General features: G+C 35.4%; 2 protein-coding genes across 2 annotated transcripts; both read left to right on the forward strand.

The window, feature by feature from the left end:
* Nucleotides 1-1,088: 1,088 nt before the first annotated feature.
* LOC149019566 (uncharacterized) lies at nt 1,089-4,022 on the forward strand. The gene is made up of 2 exons (XM_089151058.1): nt 1,089-1,271; nt 1,355-4,022. Exons 1-2 carry the CDS (start codon nt 1,182-1,184, stop codon nt 1,877-1,879), a joined length of 615 nt encoding a protein of 204 aa, XP_089007184.1. The 5' UTR covers nt 1,089-1,181; the 3' UTR covers nt 1,880-4,022.
* A 2,414-nt stretch (nt 4,023-6,436) lies between these two features.
* Nucleotides 6,437-8,317, forward strand: LOC149019567 (uncharacterized). The gene has a single exon (XM_089151059.1). It carries the CDS (start codon nt 6,912-6,914, stop codon nt 7,380-7,382), a length of 471 nt encoding a protein of 156 aa, XP_089007185.1. The 5' UTR covers nt 6,437-6,911; the 3' UTR covers nt 7,383-8,317.
* Nucleotides 8,318-17,549: the final 9,232 nt, after the last annotated feature.

Below are 17,549 nucleotides of genomic sequence, written 5' to 3' on the forward strand. Positions count from 1 at the left end.
CCTCTCCATTAAGAAGTATGGAACTTACCAGTCTACCAAACCTTGTGTTTTATTTGCAAATAGAAACCACACACTATGAATTGACACCTTTAATTGAACCATAACACCAACTTCATGTTTCTAAAGTCACGAGGACAGTTTCTCGTTTGTCATACATGATTAGGGGTGTCAACAATGCGATTTGGGGCGGTTTCAAGCTGAAAAACACCTAGCACAAATATGGCCCATTAGCAAAATAACGGTTTCGGGCCGGTTTTGATTTAGTGTGGTTTGGGTGTGGGTTTGGGCTAACTATTGGTTTAGATTCGGGTTGACTAATTGTTTATGGTGTGTAAGAAAAAGAACAAAAGAAACAATTGAGCATCCTACAACAAAAGCGAAAATTATCTGCAAAGCAAAGTTGGTATTGGTCAATTTCCATTAAAAAACTCCACCCATTCTATAGAAATCAAGAACCTAGATATCAAGTAGTAAAATGACTATTTGATATTTGAATTCATGCTTAATTTTTTTAATTGTCGATACCAACCATCTAATGGTAATATAATGATTTAAATATTATTTAATGTAAAATTACAAAACGGGTTGCGATTTTGGTTTTAGGTTGGTGTGAGCCCCACAACCTTCAGCCCAATTAAGGCTCATTAAGATTTGGTTCGGGCCAGTTCTGGCTATAACGGGCCGGTGCGATTTTAACAGTTTGGGCTATAAATTGACACCCCTATACATGATGTTCACCGTGACAAAAGCCCACCTTAAGCCCAACATGGGCCTGTGCTGCATTTTTCACCCAGTGAGCTGGGCTGGGCTGGCCTTGGTTGGGTTGTAATTCTTATGATCGATTGAGCCGGCGTTGATAAGAACCGTAAAACCAGGCCAGAACGGCTCGTAGTTGGTCTGGCAGACAAAACTCGAAAAACTGACAACGAAACGACCGTGGATCGAAACCGTAATCGAGGGTCAGAAATGTATAATCTTTAATCAATCCGTTTCTCTTTTAATTATCCAATAAGCTCTCTCCACGCAAGACAGTTTTTTCTTCTCCTATAAAAATCGGCGAACGCGTTTGATTTTCAAAAAAAATTTCGGATACGTTCCCTCCGCTTTTACTCTCTACAGTGTTTGTCTTTCCATTTTAAATTTTCAAAAACTTGATTTGCAGATCTCAAAAGAATCAAGCAATGGCGAAAGCATCGACTCGTACAGCAGCGGTTTCAAAATCCAGTTCCGAGATGAAGAAAACCACTCTCCTACATCCACCTTACATTCAGGTTTGCATCTCCTTCTCAGATGTTCTTCGCTTTTCTACAGAGTTGAACACTTAGTTTATCTTTGAATTTGAATTTCTCAACAGATGATAACTGAAGCGATCGCTTCACTCAAAGATCGGACTGGTTCAAGCCAACCTGCAATCGCCAAATTCATTGATGAAAAGTATGGATCGGGGCTTCCTCCAAATTTTAAGAAGGTGTTGTCTGTGCAGTTAAAGAAATTCTCCAAATCAGAGAGACTGGTGAAGGTGAAAAATTCGTACAAGATATCTGCAACCGAGAAGGTCAAGTCGGTTAGTAGCGTTGTAGATCAAGCAAACCGAGAGAAGAAGAAGAAAGCTTCTGGTGATACCTCCACTGTTAAGATGGATAAGAAAGAAATTGTGAAGGTGAAGAAGGTGAGGAAAACGAAGGAAGCAGTGACGGTTTCTTCACCGGAGAAGAAGAAGAAACCGTTGAACACACTGAAACCAAAGGCTTTAACAAAGAAGGTGAAGCGGTTGAGTCAAGTTAAAACTCCAGAAGGTATGAAGAAGAAGAGAGCTCCAACCCCGTGGAGAGCATCAAAGTCCACCAAGGGATCGAAGGCTGTGCCTCAGAAAGCTTAGGAGAAAACAAAACCTGGTTTGATCTCTGCTTTACTCAAATTACATTTGAAACTAGGGTTTTTTTTCCTGTAAATGTTTTGTTTAGGTTTTCATTTTTTTTTTTTCTAGTTCGGCCATGGATGTTTCTGATATATACATACATATGTTTGTTAGATTGGTTGGATTTCTCTTTTCTCAAAGCAAACATTGTTGATAGATTCTTGTATACCCAGAAAGATTAGCTAAGGGATTGGAATTTGTAGTTAATAGTTTTGGATCTCAATTTGTTGCTAATGATTTTGCTTAAGAAATAATATATGGGTAGACAATATAAATGTCATTATATTAATAAATACATAATATTTTTGTAAAACTTTGAGAAGAGATTGGTAAACCATCATAGCATTTCCTATTTTGCAATGATCAATGCCTCTTAAAGAGTCACAAATTTTGATGATATAATTAAGCTATGCAGAAGGTATAGTTGAGTAAGGACCCATATCAGGTCTCTTTCTAATAACAAATGAATCATTCATTTATTCTTTGTAAATGTGTGATATGTGTCCCAACATTACATCAAATGGTTAAAATTTATGTATAAGTTACATTTATCAATTATTTAATGTAATTTATAAAGAATTCTCTAATATGATTTATAAATGAATTTCAATCATTTGATATGATGTTGTAACACATGTTACACATCTACAAAGAAATGATCAATTTCTAACGAGGAAATGGACTTGATAAATTTCCAGTTGAGATTTACACGTAGATGATTCATAATTCAGATGAACCTCATATTTCTTTTTTTCTTCATGAAAAAGAATGATTTCGTGCAATTAATGATTTTTCTTTCTAAATTTCAATTTTATCATTGTTTTTACAATTATAGTTAGGTTAAGATTGAGACCTAGATCTTCATTTAGGTAGGGCATGCATTTGGGTTTTAGATATTCTATGTGATGCTTAAGTTGTTTTGAATCATAGGCATTGTATTCATCAATCAACACGTGAATGTACGCCCTACCCAAACACAGAAAATTAGAATTGGTGCTTTTGACTTGCCCAATATTTCTAGAATTTTTGTCTTACCTAAAAACGCCCAAACTTTAATATGATATTGATGTTGTTCCCGGTAACCAAGTTCCACTAGGCACTAGTAGTTAGCCTTGAAGACATCGATAACCATCTTGATTAACTTATTTCAATGGGCCATCCTTGTCTCACAGTCAAGATTTAAGAGATAAAAGCTTTTTTGTTGTGATCTGTGATTGATGTATCATGAGAGATTTAATAACTAAAATCAGTTGATGCTTTGTACAAGATTACAATTAAAAATAATAAAACAATATTAGGCTGTACTAATTAGAGTGACCCAGCCTTGTAGCTTTTTAAGAAGTCAAACGTTGTCACCTAGTCATCTTTTGAGAGATAAACTTGGTTGTAAAGATCAAGAGTTAAAAGTACTAGATGAAAGGTATAACTAAATTCTATTACTTGAATAAGATAATAAAACAAAAGATAATTACTTTTGTCCCTCTATTATAGTTTATTTATTAAAAAAATCTTATCCATTATAAAATTACTATTACCACTCATTGGTGTTAAGAAATAATTATTATTAAATGTCTAATATCTGTTTTATCTTTCTAGAATTAAGAAGCCAAATGACTATATTATATGAAATACCATTTTTATCTAGGGGTGTGTAAATGGATTATTGATATTCGCTTTTAAATGTGCATTTGCATCCGTTCAAGGGTATCTGAATTTATTCGATTATTAATAGCATGCCGATAAGGTATACCCTTTTGTTACTGATTATTTTCTGTTCGACAAAATTATCCAATTAAGTCATTTATTTGAATTTTTTATTTTATTTTTATAGAGTGTTTACTCCAGATATCTGACCATTTTTTAGGTTCTCTGATAAAATAACTATCAAAATCGTTAAATTCTTAAATTTTAAACTTAGTGCTTACCAATAAAATTATAAGATGTCAAAAACTTATATTTCAATCTGTATTCATATCCATTTAGAAGAATCTGCTTGAGAAAAAAATATCCGACTATCATCCGAATATAAATGAATCTTTCCGAAAACCAATAGGATATTATTCAAATCTGTCTGAATATAATAGGATGCAGATATAATATTATCACTATCACTATCCAAATCTGTATGAATATAATAGAATGCAAATATAATATTATCACTATCCAAATCTGTTTGAATATAATAAGATGCAGATATAATATTTACACTCCGACTTTTAACCTAAATTTTTGTTTGTTTAGATTCTAAAAAGTCGAGATAAAACTCTATTTATCTAAGAAAAAAAGAAAAGAAAGCAAGTGAACTATTTACAAAAAAATGACGTTGCTCTTTTTGTGTGGTGTATAGAAGATAAAATTTTTCCAACCCCTATACGACCATGTTACACTTTGGGATTAGGCTTAATTAAAGATTATTTTGAGATTTGACTAGTAATTTCAAAAAGTATATAAGAGACTGTTTGGTTACATGAGTCTGGAGATTTCAAATATCTAGAAATTCCAAATCTATAGATTTCAAATTTATGGAGTCATGATTCATAAATTTACTATTTGGTTAACCTAACTCTATGAAATGAAATCAGTGGATTCATTTGTGATTTTTTTAATGTACAAATGTTTATCATTTTCATAGCAGAAGTGAAATCTCTGGAGATTTTCACAACCAAACGGGTATAAATATCGGATTCATGTAACCAAACAGGCCCTAAAATAAGATAGTAACTAAGTTGTAATACAGAGGTCCAATAATAGTTATTTCCAAAAAAAACTATTGTAATTGTGATTGAGAAGAGGATTCAAACCAAATTTGCTTGTAGCCTAATTGGATCAACTTGCTCTTTTCATTTTTGGGTTATTTAAAATTTTCTTCTATAAAAAATGTATAATCACACTTAAGTGATGGTGTATCAAATGCAACTATAAACAAAAGCATGCATTTCTAATGACTTTATGTTACTATTTCTTGATAAGAAATCAAATTGGTACATGCTGTTAAATAGAAACACTTCACTCAAAATGTAACTTGCAACTCAGGTTAAAATGTCTGATTAACTATTTACGGTTGGTGAACCTGTTTTTCATGCATTTTAGGCCCCAAATGCCAAAACCAATAAAACAACACATAGAAGCTTAAGAGTTAAGCATATTTGTGGTTCTTTCTGATAGGCTTTCGATTATTGGGTTCTTCATGATGGTAACACCCACTTTACTCTAAAGTAAAATGATGGATTCACTTTACCAAAAAAAATAAAAAATAAAAATGGATTCACAGCTTCAATAATAATCCCCAATATAAAAACCCTAAAAATAAGTACTAACATAAGGATAGATTGGTTCAAAATATTTCTATATCAATATTTCAATTCCAAACCTAATTGATAGTGGTGCCTTTGACCTATGTTTTCCCCCAGAAAATGACCAGATATATTAGAGATGATCATAATGATATAAGAGTATATAGAGTTAAATCGAAAAAGGGAAATGGTAACAAAACTAACTACGTAAGAAATGATGACCTTTAGCTTCCTCATAGATGAAGGCCTGAAGAATTGAGGGGAAACAATAACATGCTCGCCGGAAGTTTGCACTCCTGTTAGTCTCTCATACACGAGAAATTTTGATCTTTATTGGTATTTAGTTACCACAAATTATTTTCCCATAACTTTAATAGAAGGAATCGTGGATGTGCCTTAGCACTGTAGGAGTAGTTTGAGAGTTGTATAGAATATTTCAATCTATTGTTTCTTGTGTGCGTATTTTTTTCCCTTGCGTATTTGGATTAGGTACGGTCTAACTCAGCCAGTGTTTGCTGCCAGTCTCAATCCAGAATAAAGAAGCAGGGTTAATATGTTACGTTATGAGCTAGCATAAAAAAAATCTAGCCAAACCCTACTATACAGTCCAAAACTTGTATGCATAATCTGGTTTGTTTGTTGTGTTATCTTTTTCATTTTTTAAATGAAAATACACTTTGACACAATTTTAGTCTTTTGAAACTTAACGAACACATTCTTTTCTTGAAAAGGCATAAGAATATTCCTGTGTTTTTCTTCATCAAAACAAACTTCCTAGTTCAAAATCCCAAGTATTCAAAGTTTCTTCTTTGTTTCATTTATATTTTTTTATGGGTAACCATGAATGGTTTCATTACTCATAAATAGTGAAAAACCATGAAAATGTATAGAAACAAGAAAAATTGTTTGCTACATAAATATAGAAACAATTTGTTACCCAAACATAGAAAAATAGAACAAAAACTTTATCATATGACTGTTTCTATGCAAAGATAGTAGAACTAAGGAGATCTTGCATTTAAACCCTATCCCTCAACACCTTCCCCATTTTCTCCCTTTTCAACCACAGAGGTTCAGATCTTTTACCACTAATTTTCCTACTCGTTGTGGGTAGCAAATTCAATCTTATAGATGAATGATAATGTTATTTAAATAAGATAAACATAGATATTTACAGTTAAATGAGGTATCAACGTATGCTGATGAAATCCTCTGCTGTGCACAACAATGCACCAATATGCCAATTAAGTGGCTGAGAAAACAAAAAAATTAAAAGACTAATAATTTATTTTAATTTAAATTCAAGCCTTTAACTACAGCCTTCTATTTGGTATAAATTGTATTGCCGTGCACAGCAGATGATGTTTTTTCACGAGTTATGGCCCATGAATAAAAAAGGTAAAGGATTACTTAGAAAAAGAAAAAGAAAAAAAAAGCTTAAAGAAACCATTCAGAAAGTATGAACGTATGCTGGCGGTGTATGGTCCGTGAAGAAAAAGCGTGTAAAGAAATTTGGTGCCTATTAATGCGAGATAGTAATTTGCAACCACACCCACAACCGTCTCCTCTGTGTGTCAAAATTGCAAATCCAAAGAGTTCAGAGGAAGCAAATAAGTAAGGAAGAAAACCCAGTGAGAGAAATCAGAGGAAGCAAATAAGGAAGAAAACCCAGTGAGAGAAAGAGTTGCAGATTAGAAAAAATGGAAGGAATATCAGCAAGCTTGTATAAGGGACTGAGAGAGAACTGGAAGAGAAGAGACTACCAGCGTCTTGATGGGTCCAATCGGTTTCGCCGCCGCAAGAATCGAGTGGAGCTGTTTGCTTCTTCGGAAGATGGCACCGGACAGGAACAACAGCAGCGGCGGAGGAAGCGATTTTGGCGGATCAAGGTGACACCAAAGCTGCGATTCTTCGCGGGTATGGCTTCACCAAAGAAACTCTTCAGGGGACTTAGAGATGCCTATGTGAAGATGATGCTGGGATTTGCTAATTCCAGGATCTTCATCTCCGGCTATGGTGGTGGTGGTGGTGGATCATTTGGAATGGCGAAACCGACACTGAAGGAGTATGACCAGAAGGTAATCATTGAGATCTATAAATCATTGATGGCTCAAGGTCAATTACTTCCTCATGATGCTGCAAGATTAGCAGCTGCTACAGCAAGATCTTAGAAACCCAGATCAAAACCTGCAACTTAAAGGTATTTTCTCTTTTGAGGATCAAACCCAGATCGTTATTCTACTTAAATTCTATCTTGTATCTTTTGATTTAGTTACTCTGTAATCTGTATTGTTCCTTTCTCATAATCCATAACTGAACTTACCCCATTAGAATGAAAAACAGAAAAAAAGCTAAAAAAAAAATCGATTCCCTTTTTAAGTTTTTATTTATTCTTCTCTTCTCACCTACAAGATCAATGAAGCTTTAATGGGTTGACCTAATTGAACCCCCACCAACCGGAAAATTAGAATGAAAAGACCTTGGAGTTGCAAATCCTGCATTTATTGGTTTCTGGTAGTTATTGCTCTTCTGGGTTGGTCACGGCGGTGAAGCTATTACTGAATCAAGTCTGAGCTGGGAACTGAGAAGTGTGCGTTGCCGTTGCCGTTGCCGGTGGATTTGGGCTTTGGATCAGCAGAGATGGATCCAGGCCCGTGGGCCTTTTTGGGCTTTCTGGCTAACCCTTTCCCTTCACCAACCAAGTGTGAATGGGTTATTGACAGAGACCAGAATCTGCTATTTTGTCAATCATTTTCTCTCTTCTGGTCTTTGGTTTTCTTTGTTTTTCTATGTTTTTCTTTGTTTTGTTTAGAAAAGCAGAGACAGATGAGCATGCGCGATCGTAAGTCAGGAAAAAAACAGGTTTACAAAGATTGTGGGCCTCATTAAATGGGCTTTGGGTTGTGGGTCCCACCTCACCAGAAAGTTAGGTCATTGAGCTCACTTCAACCTGAATTTGGTTTTATGTGTAGTTCGTTGGGTTTACATTTAAAAATTAATTTTTAATCGGTTAGTTAGGTCAGGGAGAATAACCTTTTAGGTTCTTAAATTTTTAGTTCATATTTTTTAGGGAAATTTTCAGGGCCGGAGTTATCCCTGAAATTAATGCTATTCTTGGAGTTATCTAATATATCAAGTTAGATCCTTATTACTAATCTCAAATTATTTATTTATTTTTAATTTTACCTGAGAATAATATGCAAGAGAAGAAAAAGAAATTATACTATAGAAATCATGTAAAACATGCAATAATGCAATATGAGGAGTAGAGGATGACAAAAATGAGTGTTGAATCGGGGTTTTTTGTTTAAGGGTATTCTTATTTTTTGAAAAATTTTAACTTACGTCTGCACATAATCGTGATTTCCTAATGATAAGGAGTGTTAGATATATTTTTCTCCTAGAGGACGTCTGACTTTTAAATTAGATAACTAAAAGGGGTGCATTAATTTTAGGGTACAATTCAAGAGATTGGATCACCGATCAACCTCCCAGTTGGGGTGTCGGGATCAGCTCCTCGTCGAGGGAGCACAGAGTACTTCTCAACTGTTTCCAACCACAAAAGCCAGTGGGTCCCACTGGTGAAAGAACACATTTTGAAAAGAAAAAAAAATAATTATTTTTTCATCATTAGGATCCACTGATTTTTGTGGTTGGGAAGCTGTTGGGGTGCACTGTGCTTCCCCGACGGGGAGATGACCCCTGACAATTTTTTACCGTATAATAAATGTGAGATTCATGTGAGTTCCACTGAATATTACACCTTTGAATTATTTTATCAGTATATAAACCAAAGATCCAATCTCTATGTATGATGGAAAAACATCAAAGAAGTATGTGTTCCCCAATAGAGAGGTGATCCAAATTCATAACCCTAGGGGTGATGTAAACATTTTCCTGTCTTTAAATTAAATTGGTTTTGTGGGTGGAAAAGCTTCAAACTTCTTTATGTCTGCTAAAGTGTCTTTAATTAAGTCTCTTTCATCTGCTCCTTCTCCCCATGGTATGCTTTTTCAGTTATCTTTTCAATCAAATCACAAGATTAGAACAAGAAAATGATTAGCCAGACCAACTCAACATTCATTTTTGTTCTTGACCCACATTCCAATTTTGGCCAATTTTAGAACAGAATATATGGGCCCCTTTTCATTAATATTAAGGGCCCACTTAGGTGAATGTACCACTTTGTTCACCCACCAAACAAAATAATTTTTTGGTTGTTTCACTGCTCTACTCCCATTTATTTGTTTTTGGGGGTAGAACCACTACCCTACCTATTCATTATAATATAATGTAACTAGCATTTGTTGAGTCCTTTACATGCTTCTGGTCCCAAAACTCTACAACTTACCCTCCTTGCATCTAACACCCCATAGTCTGGTCCCAAACATCTAGATTCCAGAGCAATATAACCAAACTTACCAAAGATTTTTTTTGGGGTAATAATAAATTACAGAAAGTTGAAACCGTTTGAAGATGATATGTTGAAAATTGCAGGCAAAACCCCTCATTTTTGTCTTTAGGGTATCAAAGTCAAGAGATTTAATTCTATTCTTACAAAGTGGTTGGTGCAAAAGAAAGAACGCGCAAGTGACTTGTTCATCTTCCATTCTTAGGAAGCATGTGAGTTGAAAAGCATGATCTTCACGACTTGGAAACCCTTACAACAGTCGCCGCTAACAATTAATGAACGCAATTTGTTAAATGATACAAGCAGAAGGTAATACAAGTGAACACTCAAGGTATGATACTTGCCACCTAAAAGAAATCCACCAAAAGAAAAAGTGCAACACTTCAAAACCTCGTAAAGCTAAAGGCTAAACTCTAGTTTGATTCCAATAACTTGTTGAATTTGTTTACAATGGAGAGCTTAAATACAAGTATAATGAAACATCTCTTTTTTTTTTTTTGGGTAAGAATATAATGAAACATAAATTTTCTTAAAATTGATTATCTAGTTTGACTAGTTAACTTCCACATTAAATAGATACTTTTTTTTTTGGAAAAAAAAATTCATGAAAAATTGAAAAGAAAAAAGAGAGAGCTACTATTACAAGCAACGACATTTTGCATTAGAATAATTCAGAAGTCAAGGGTTGGATATATGCCAAACTTTTCCGGATGACATTTAAAAGGCATTGAAAGTACAAAAGGTAGTTAGTCGGGTATCCTGCAAGGTAGACTAATTTCTGTTGGGTTTGGGTGTCTTATATTCTATGGGTCCATGTATTTATGGTTTTGGTTGTATTTATAATTGAAATAGGGTTTGGATCAATTACTAATATTGAAATAAAATTATAATTACATTGGAATTAGGGTTTTAGGTTTTTCTATAAAGTGTCTTGCTAATGGCTTGTGGGCACAGTCGGTTACTTTTTTGGGCCTCAGGTAATGCTTTCCCAACATTAAAGCCATTAATAGTAGTTGATGAATTGATGGATCCTAGAACCTTGGATTCCTTCATCAACCTGTTTTTTCATTTCCTCTTGTCCAACCAAACCCTCTTGAATGTTCAGTTATTGGATCAACTGTGGCTGATATCGATTTGAAAGGCCCTTTCCAGCCAATCTTGTTGACACTCGAAAGATTGTGTGCTTTAAAACCCCTTCATGTCAATTTTTGACACTGTTTTACATCCCCAAATCTGTCCTTGGATCAAATTAACCATCTGAAAATGGTTCACATTAACAAAATTCATCCTCAGCTAGAATTTAGTAAAGTACATCTGGGCCCTTCCTCATTATTATTTTGGCCCAGATGTACTACATTTTTATTTGAAACCCCCAAATGGGCAAATGAAGATACAAACAACTAGTTTAAAAGAATAATATTGAGGCCTGATATGATATATATCCCATACCTGTTCACCTGCCAGACCAGCTCTTGGAGTGGTTTTACTTTTATGGCTGCTTGCTGTCAATTTTAATTCTTACGCATCTTTCTACAACTAGAGCTTCAAATTCACTCTCAAATCAACACAATCCAACTCACTGTTTGACAAGTGATGAAGTATCAGGTGAAAAGTTCCCACCTATACAATTCAGTCTTAGAATATTTTGCATAATATTTATTATTATTAAATTTTTTTGGGGGAGGGGGGAGTGGGTTGGGGTGTTTGGAAACTACTATATATACCAGGGAATCTCAAATTCGTGACCTATTCACTAGGAGGTGACCAAAGGTGTTGGTCATTACTGTGTAAACACTTTTTTTTTTTTTTTTTAAAGCTCATTCATTAAAAATCAGAAATCGAGATAAGCTCGTGGGACATAGCAAAAGAGTCGTCCAGCCACGGAGTGGTTATCGGCTATGATGTTGAGCTTGGAATCGACAAGGCCACCTTTGCTAGTTTTTGGTCCAAAACATTAGCCATTCTAGGAACATAGAAAAAATTATAATTCTCAAATTGAGAAGCTAGAAAAATAATATAAAAAACTATAAGCTGAGCACTTAAAATGAACTGGATTGTTGCTGTCATTTAGGATTGAGATAAATTCCTTGTTGTCTGCTTCAATCACCATTGTCAAGATGCCCATCTCTAATGCCTCCAAAGCCCTTGATTAGCTATCGTTACTTCACCATCCAAAATATCCACAAACTCCACAAGAATTGATTTTGCAAGCAAATAATAGCTCTCCTCATCTCTTATAATAACACCTAACCCATATTTGGCTGTGGACTTGCTATGAACAACGTGTTTGTGTTCACCTTAAAAGTACCTTGTGGAGGAGGTGACTATGAGACGGGTTCATTGACTTGTAGCCCCCTTTTGCGCTACACAACCTTGAGTGAATTGCTGTCCATAAATTCTTTTGAGTATTGTGAAGCCTTTGTTATCACCTCAATAGGTTGAATATGACAACCCCTAAAGACTCTTTCATTCCGTGCTAACCATAGTTGCCACATTATAAATGATGCTATACATTCGGATTGTATACCCTCTGCCTTCCCATTTGTTGAAAATAATTTCCATTGTACAACCCAATCAGCTACTATCATGTGTGAGTCCATACCTAGATTTAAACTTAAAGGACTATCAAACCAAGTGGCTCTAGCCAAGGGTGAGAGAAGTAGACATGATCCATGGTCTCTAGAGATTCCCCACAACAACTACAAGAAGGATCAATATTTAGATTCCTCCTCAAGAAACCTTCTCCACATGTAGCCCCATTAGCAATCACCCTCCATATGAAGTTTCTAATTTGGATAGTGTGTGACAACTCCAAATTTTCTTCCACACCTCCTTTGGTACATCAACCTAAGCATCTCTTATTGAAGTAGAAGGTTGTCGGTTCTCCTTTACTTCACTTTCATTTTTGAGTAGATGATATGCTGATTTGATAGAGAACAAAGCTCTTCTATTTGCACCCCATATCAGTTTATCCTCATAAGGATAGAAAGGTATATGCATTCTTAAGATGGTTGTAGCTACATCGGGTTCTAAAATTTGTTGAATTAGCTCCCTTTTCCATATTCTCCTAGTTGGTTGAATCAGCTCTTCCACTATATGAATAGTATTGCTAATCGAGTTAATAGGAGTTAAAACCTTGTTCATGTCAATGCCTTGGATCCATTTAGAACCCCATATATCCACTTTGTCTCCTTCGCCAATCTTCCATTGTAAGCCTTTTAGAAGGATTTTCCTTCATTCGATAATGCTTCTCCACCAACATGAGGGGTTACTACCCAATCAAGCCTCCAAGAAGATTGTATTCGGGTAATAGATTGCTTTTCATTACCCTTCCAAACAATGAATATGGTTCCTGTAGCAACCGTCGAGCAGCCCTAGAGAGCAGGGCCTAATTATGAAGATCTGAATCCAAAGCCCCAAACCCCCTTTTTCCTTGGTGTGTGTTAACTTCTTCCATTGATATCCAATGGACCGCCTTTTTATCATCCTTGTCACCCCAAATTTTTTTTGTTGCCAATCTCTTTGTTCTTTTATAGTGAGCTTGTGGTAATTTGAAGTGTTGGGCTGCATAATTAGAAGCTGGGAGAACCGTCACCTTTAGTAAGACCTCCTTCCCTGCATATGAGAGTAGGTTTGATAGTATTTTACATAATTATCATAACCTAAATAAAACCCGTCTCCAAGAGATGGGGAAATCTCATTTTCAGTAACAATATGACCCAAACATGGATCAACTTTGCAAATGTGGAGCCCCTTTATATTAGTCATAGACGTGATAGGTCAAGGCCACCAAAACCAAACTTGCACTCTTAGTCCATTGAAGACCTAGTATCCTTTGAGCCCGGATCGTCTCCCCCAACAGAGAGCACTCAATGCTCCCTCGACGACTATTGATCACGAATTATAGGGGGCGCATACAGTGATGGATTTTTTTAAAAATATTTTATTATTTTTTACTTGTGGGCCCTACATAATTTGTAGCCGTAATGCCGTCAATAAAGCACAGAGTGCTCCCCGTAAAGGAAGACGATCTACACTCGTATCCTTTGCTAGTTGGGTCCCAGCTTAGCAACTATTTAGTGCCCGAGGAAAATAGAAATGGTCACATCTCTTCTTCATCCATGAAGAACTAGCATATTAGAAAGTTGGAACAGTTACAGGGGCTAATTATGAAAGTACCCACCTAGAAGTGATTAATGAGCAGTTCTAATTAATTCATTCCGACAACACTTTTAGATTAGTTAAGCTTTGATCCTAATAAACAATATCACACATCCATGCACCATCAAAAGTATGGAAGAAGAAAAACAAAGTCTCGTGAAGGACAAGGAATTACCAAAAAGTCAAGTGAGAAATGACTCGTGAAGGAAGAGAAATTAAAACACTCTTCCCTAATTATGTCAAGAGACTAATTACATTATAAAGTGAATTGGATCAGACAAAAGAACACAAGGTGACCTGTTGATCCATCCATTCTCAGGAAGCATAGAGCTGACAAAAGAGTTCAGAGACTTTTTGAAGCCTACCAAAGTTCACCATCCATCCATATCCATAGATTGTTAAAAGGCACTGGATAAGAATACCATTGTATCTAATCGTGGAAGGCAAGTAATGTTGCTTCACCAATTAGAGTTATAATGAACTATATGACGCATTAACGTACACGACAAATACCTAGAATTCTTGGGAGTTGTTTTTACTTTTAGTCTACTTAAGTTGGGATGAAACTTTTAACTGTTTGGTTGAATAAAAAATTATTAACCATCCACCTTTTACATATTTTAAAATTACCCGTTAGCCACAGTCATGTTTTCTGTTAAATTTGAACGCAAAATAATAAAAATTGCCCTTAAGTAATAGACTATACACTCATCCACAAATTTTATTCAAACAAGAAGTTGTGGATTGTTTCGTCTTCACTGAGATGGAACTTGCTCTTCCCTTTCTGAATCACCTACCTCCCTTCCTTTTTCAAGTAATTTCTAGATCGATAAAATTCGCGAATAAACGTCTGAATCTCTCGTCTTCAAATGGTAATGATTTATAGATCTAGTTTTAACGATAAAAATGTGAATAAATGAATTGAATTACAGATCAGGTTTAATGATGGAGATAAAGGCCTAATTCACTCTAGCCTTAACGATTTACAGATCAGGCTTTACATTTTTGCTAGGGCAGAGAAATAGGGGAATGGGATCAATATTTAAAGTATCCCACGATACCAAACGATACTAGTCGATACGTATCCATATTTTACTCAACCGATACGATACATCTCGATACGTCTCTCCATTGAATTACACTAAAGTACATTGGCCAGAGCAATACAATACTCGATACAGGACGATACATCTCTTAAAATTACCTGACCGATACGATACTCGATACCGATACTTTAAACCTTGAATGGAATAACCTAGAGACTCCTGAAAAATAAAAGCCTTAATTCCAAACCAGAATTAAACAAAAAAGTAAAAACAATAGAGATTGTTTGGGAGAGATTTTATCTAACTAGCTAGTATGTTCATTGAGAAATTTCATAAGAGGAAGTTAGATTTGGTAGTTGTTGGAAACGGAGCCTGACGGCAGTGAAGAAGAAGTTGCAGTGGTGAGGGAGTTTGTACTTGTTGGAGTCAGAGAAGGAGAGTTGCGGTGAGAATAGGCATTAAAGTCATTTCATACATAAGGGTGGAGATGGAGATTGTGAGTGAAAGTTTTACATAAGAGGCATTAAAGCATTTTACCTTATCTAAGCGCAATTTCTTCATTTAGAGGTCAAATTTAACAAAAAACTTACAGAGAGAAAGGCGTGTTCTGAGGGGTGAAGTAGAAGAGATCTAGATTTCTCCAAAGGGTTTTGAATAAGATGACATTTTTTATCAGTAAATTTTTCCATTTAAATTGGCAATCAAGAGCTTCACCCCAAGTTCACATCCTTTGTAGTCCAGAGTTCACTTGACATATGAGTGCCACATGTACTCTCTGTATTAAAACCCTTAGATTATTAGAAATATATAATTAAAATTTTAAACCGGCTTAATCGTACTGGTTCATAATAATTCAAATCAAACCAAGATATTAAACCAAGCCATCTGTCCCCTTCTCCAGTCTTCTTCTCCGTCTAAGAGTTGGAATAAGTAATCAAAGCTCGTGACCAAGCTGTTGAAGAAGAGAATAGGGCATACATAGAACCATGGAGGATTTGGAAGAGATCTATGGAGTAAGAGATGAGCGACAAAGTGGGTTTTGAAGTAAGGGAAGGGTTATGTTGGTGCTACTTTAATGTTGGTGCTACTTTTGCCGATCGCCTTGAACCGAAGTTTCTGGCACCGAACTCCTCAGATCTGATTCGATCTGGTTTGCTCTTCGATCAATCAACCTCTCACTCCTGAAAGAAAACAGAACCACAGTAAGAAACGGAGCCGATCGTCTTGATCGGCGTCTCGTCTCCGGCGATCTAGTCGGTTGGTGTCGATGGTGTTCCACGAGCTCTCTCGGAGCTTCCGGAATGCTAGTAATGGAGTTCAATCAGAGTGAGCTTAGAGTTTTGGTTGATTTCAGAGACTTACCTTCTCACGGATCTTCCCTCGCTTTTATACTGGCTTTCCCGCTTATAATACTCTTTAAATCATGGCCATCAGATCATTGCTCCTCTTTGGACGTCTTCGATCATCTTAGCTTTATCTCTCAATTGAACCCGATTGAGATTGGTTTGACCGGTACAAACCGGCAATGGATATATTAGTTACAACGGGTTATGTTGAGAAGACAGACTTGCAGTTGCAGAATCATAATCACAATCATTATCCCACTCTTGAGATTTAAGGGTGTAATTTGTGGAACCTTCATCGCTTAGGTATGCTGTAGAAGTAGAGGAGTTGGAAAAGGAGAAGGTTGTTATTGTTGGAGGAATTCTTGAATGGGATGGGATTATGGTAGAAAAATGTTTGAAGCTCATGTATATTATTTTAAGATAAATATATGTTTTATTTATGTCATTTTTTCTTATGATTTCTATAATGGAAACCTTAGTCCCACATTGGGCATAAAAAGGAGCGGGTTATCTCGTTTATATATAGTAAACACTTATATAATATATTTTAGAGTTAAAGATAGCACTCACACAAGTACAGTGTAAATCCATATGCAATTTTACCACCTAAAAAAAAAAAAAATTCCATGTGCAATGCGAACCAAGCTTGAATTCTGGTGTGACCCAATCATATGGTTATATATCTGTATATTAATTAATATTATTTGAGACTTGTGTCATATGCCTTAATCCAAAAAACCTACGACTGATAGATATGCTTGTATGGAGTTGAGCTGAATAGTTACCTGTGGACCTTACTCTTTTGGGCTCTCTATAAACCCATTTTCAAGTTTATTTTTTACAATGAATTTCACTCTTTTCTTTCTGTTAAGCAATGAAAACAACCTGATTACACCTAAAATAATCTTTCTAAAGTGCAATTTTAAAAGTTTGGGTTGATTCATCTTGGGGCAAAGATATAAGATATTTTGCACCTATGTTGCACAAATTTAATACATTTCAGCTCTGACAAAGTTTGTGAGTACAACAATTGTTAGGTTTTTTATTAAAATATATATTATCTATATATTAAGTTTCAAAATTAGCTTTTGCATTTATTTTATTTAATTGTTTCGTTTGTGTGTGGGACCCTTGAGATAAAGGTGGTAATGAGGCACCATGAGTAAAGGAGGCCCTTCATGACCTTGGTTATGAGGCTCTTCATGACATTGGTCATGGGTCTTAAAGGTCTTGATTTTGGTGATGAGGTGGACTTACTTGAATGGTGGAATTACTCAAATTCTAACTCTTGACATTCATTTCTCATTTCAACTTCATGACCATTCATGGCCATTACCATGAGTGGGGGTTAAGGTCTTTGAATGGGTTAAATCC

Source organism: Hakea prostrata, chromosome 4, assembly GCF_041222555.1.
Source record: "Hakea prostrata isolate BN-2017 chromosome 4, UWA_Hpros_2, whole genome shotgun sequence".
NCBI lineage: Eukaryota > Viridiplantae > Streptophyta > Magnoliopsida > Proteales > Proteaceae > Hakea > Hakea prostrata.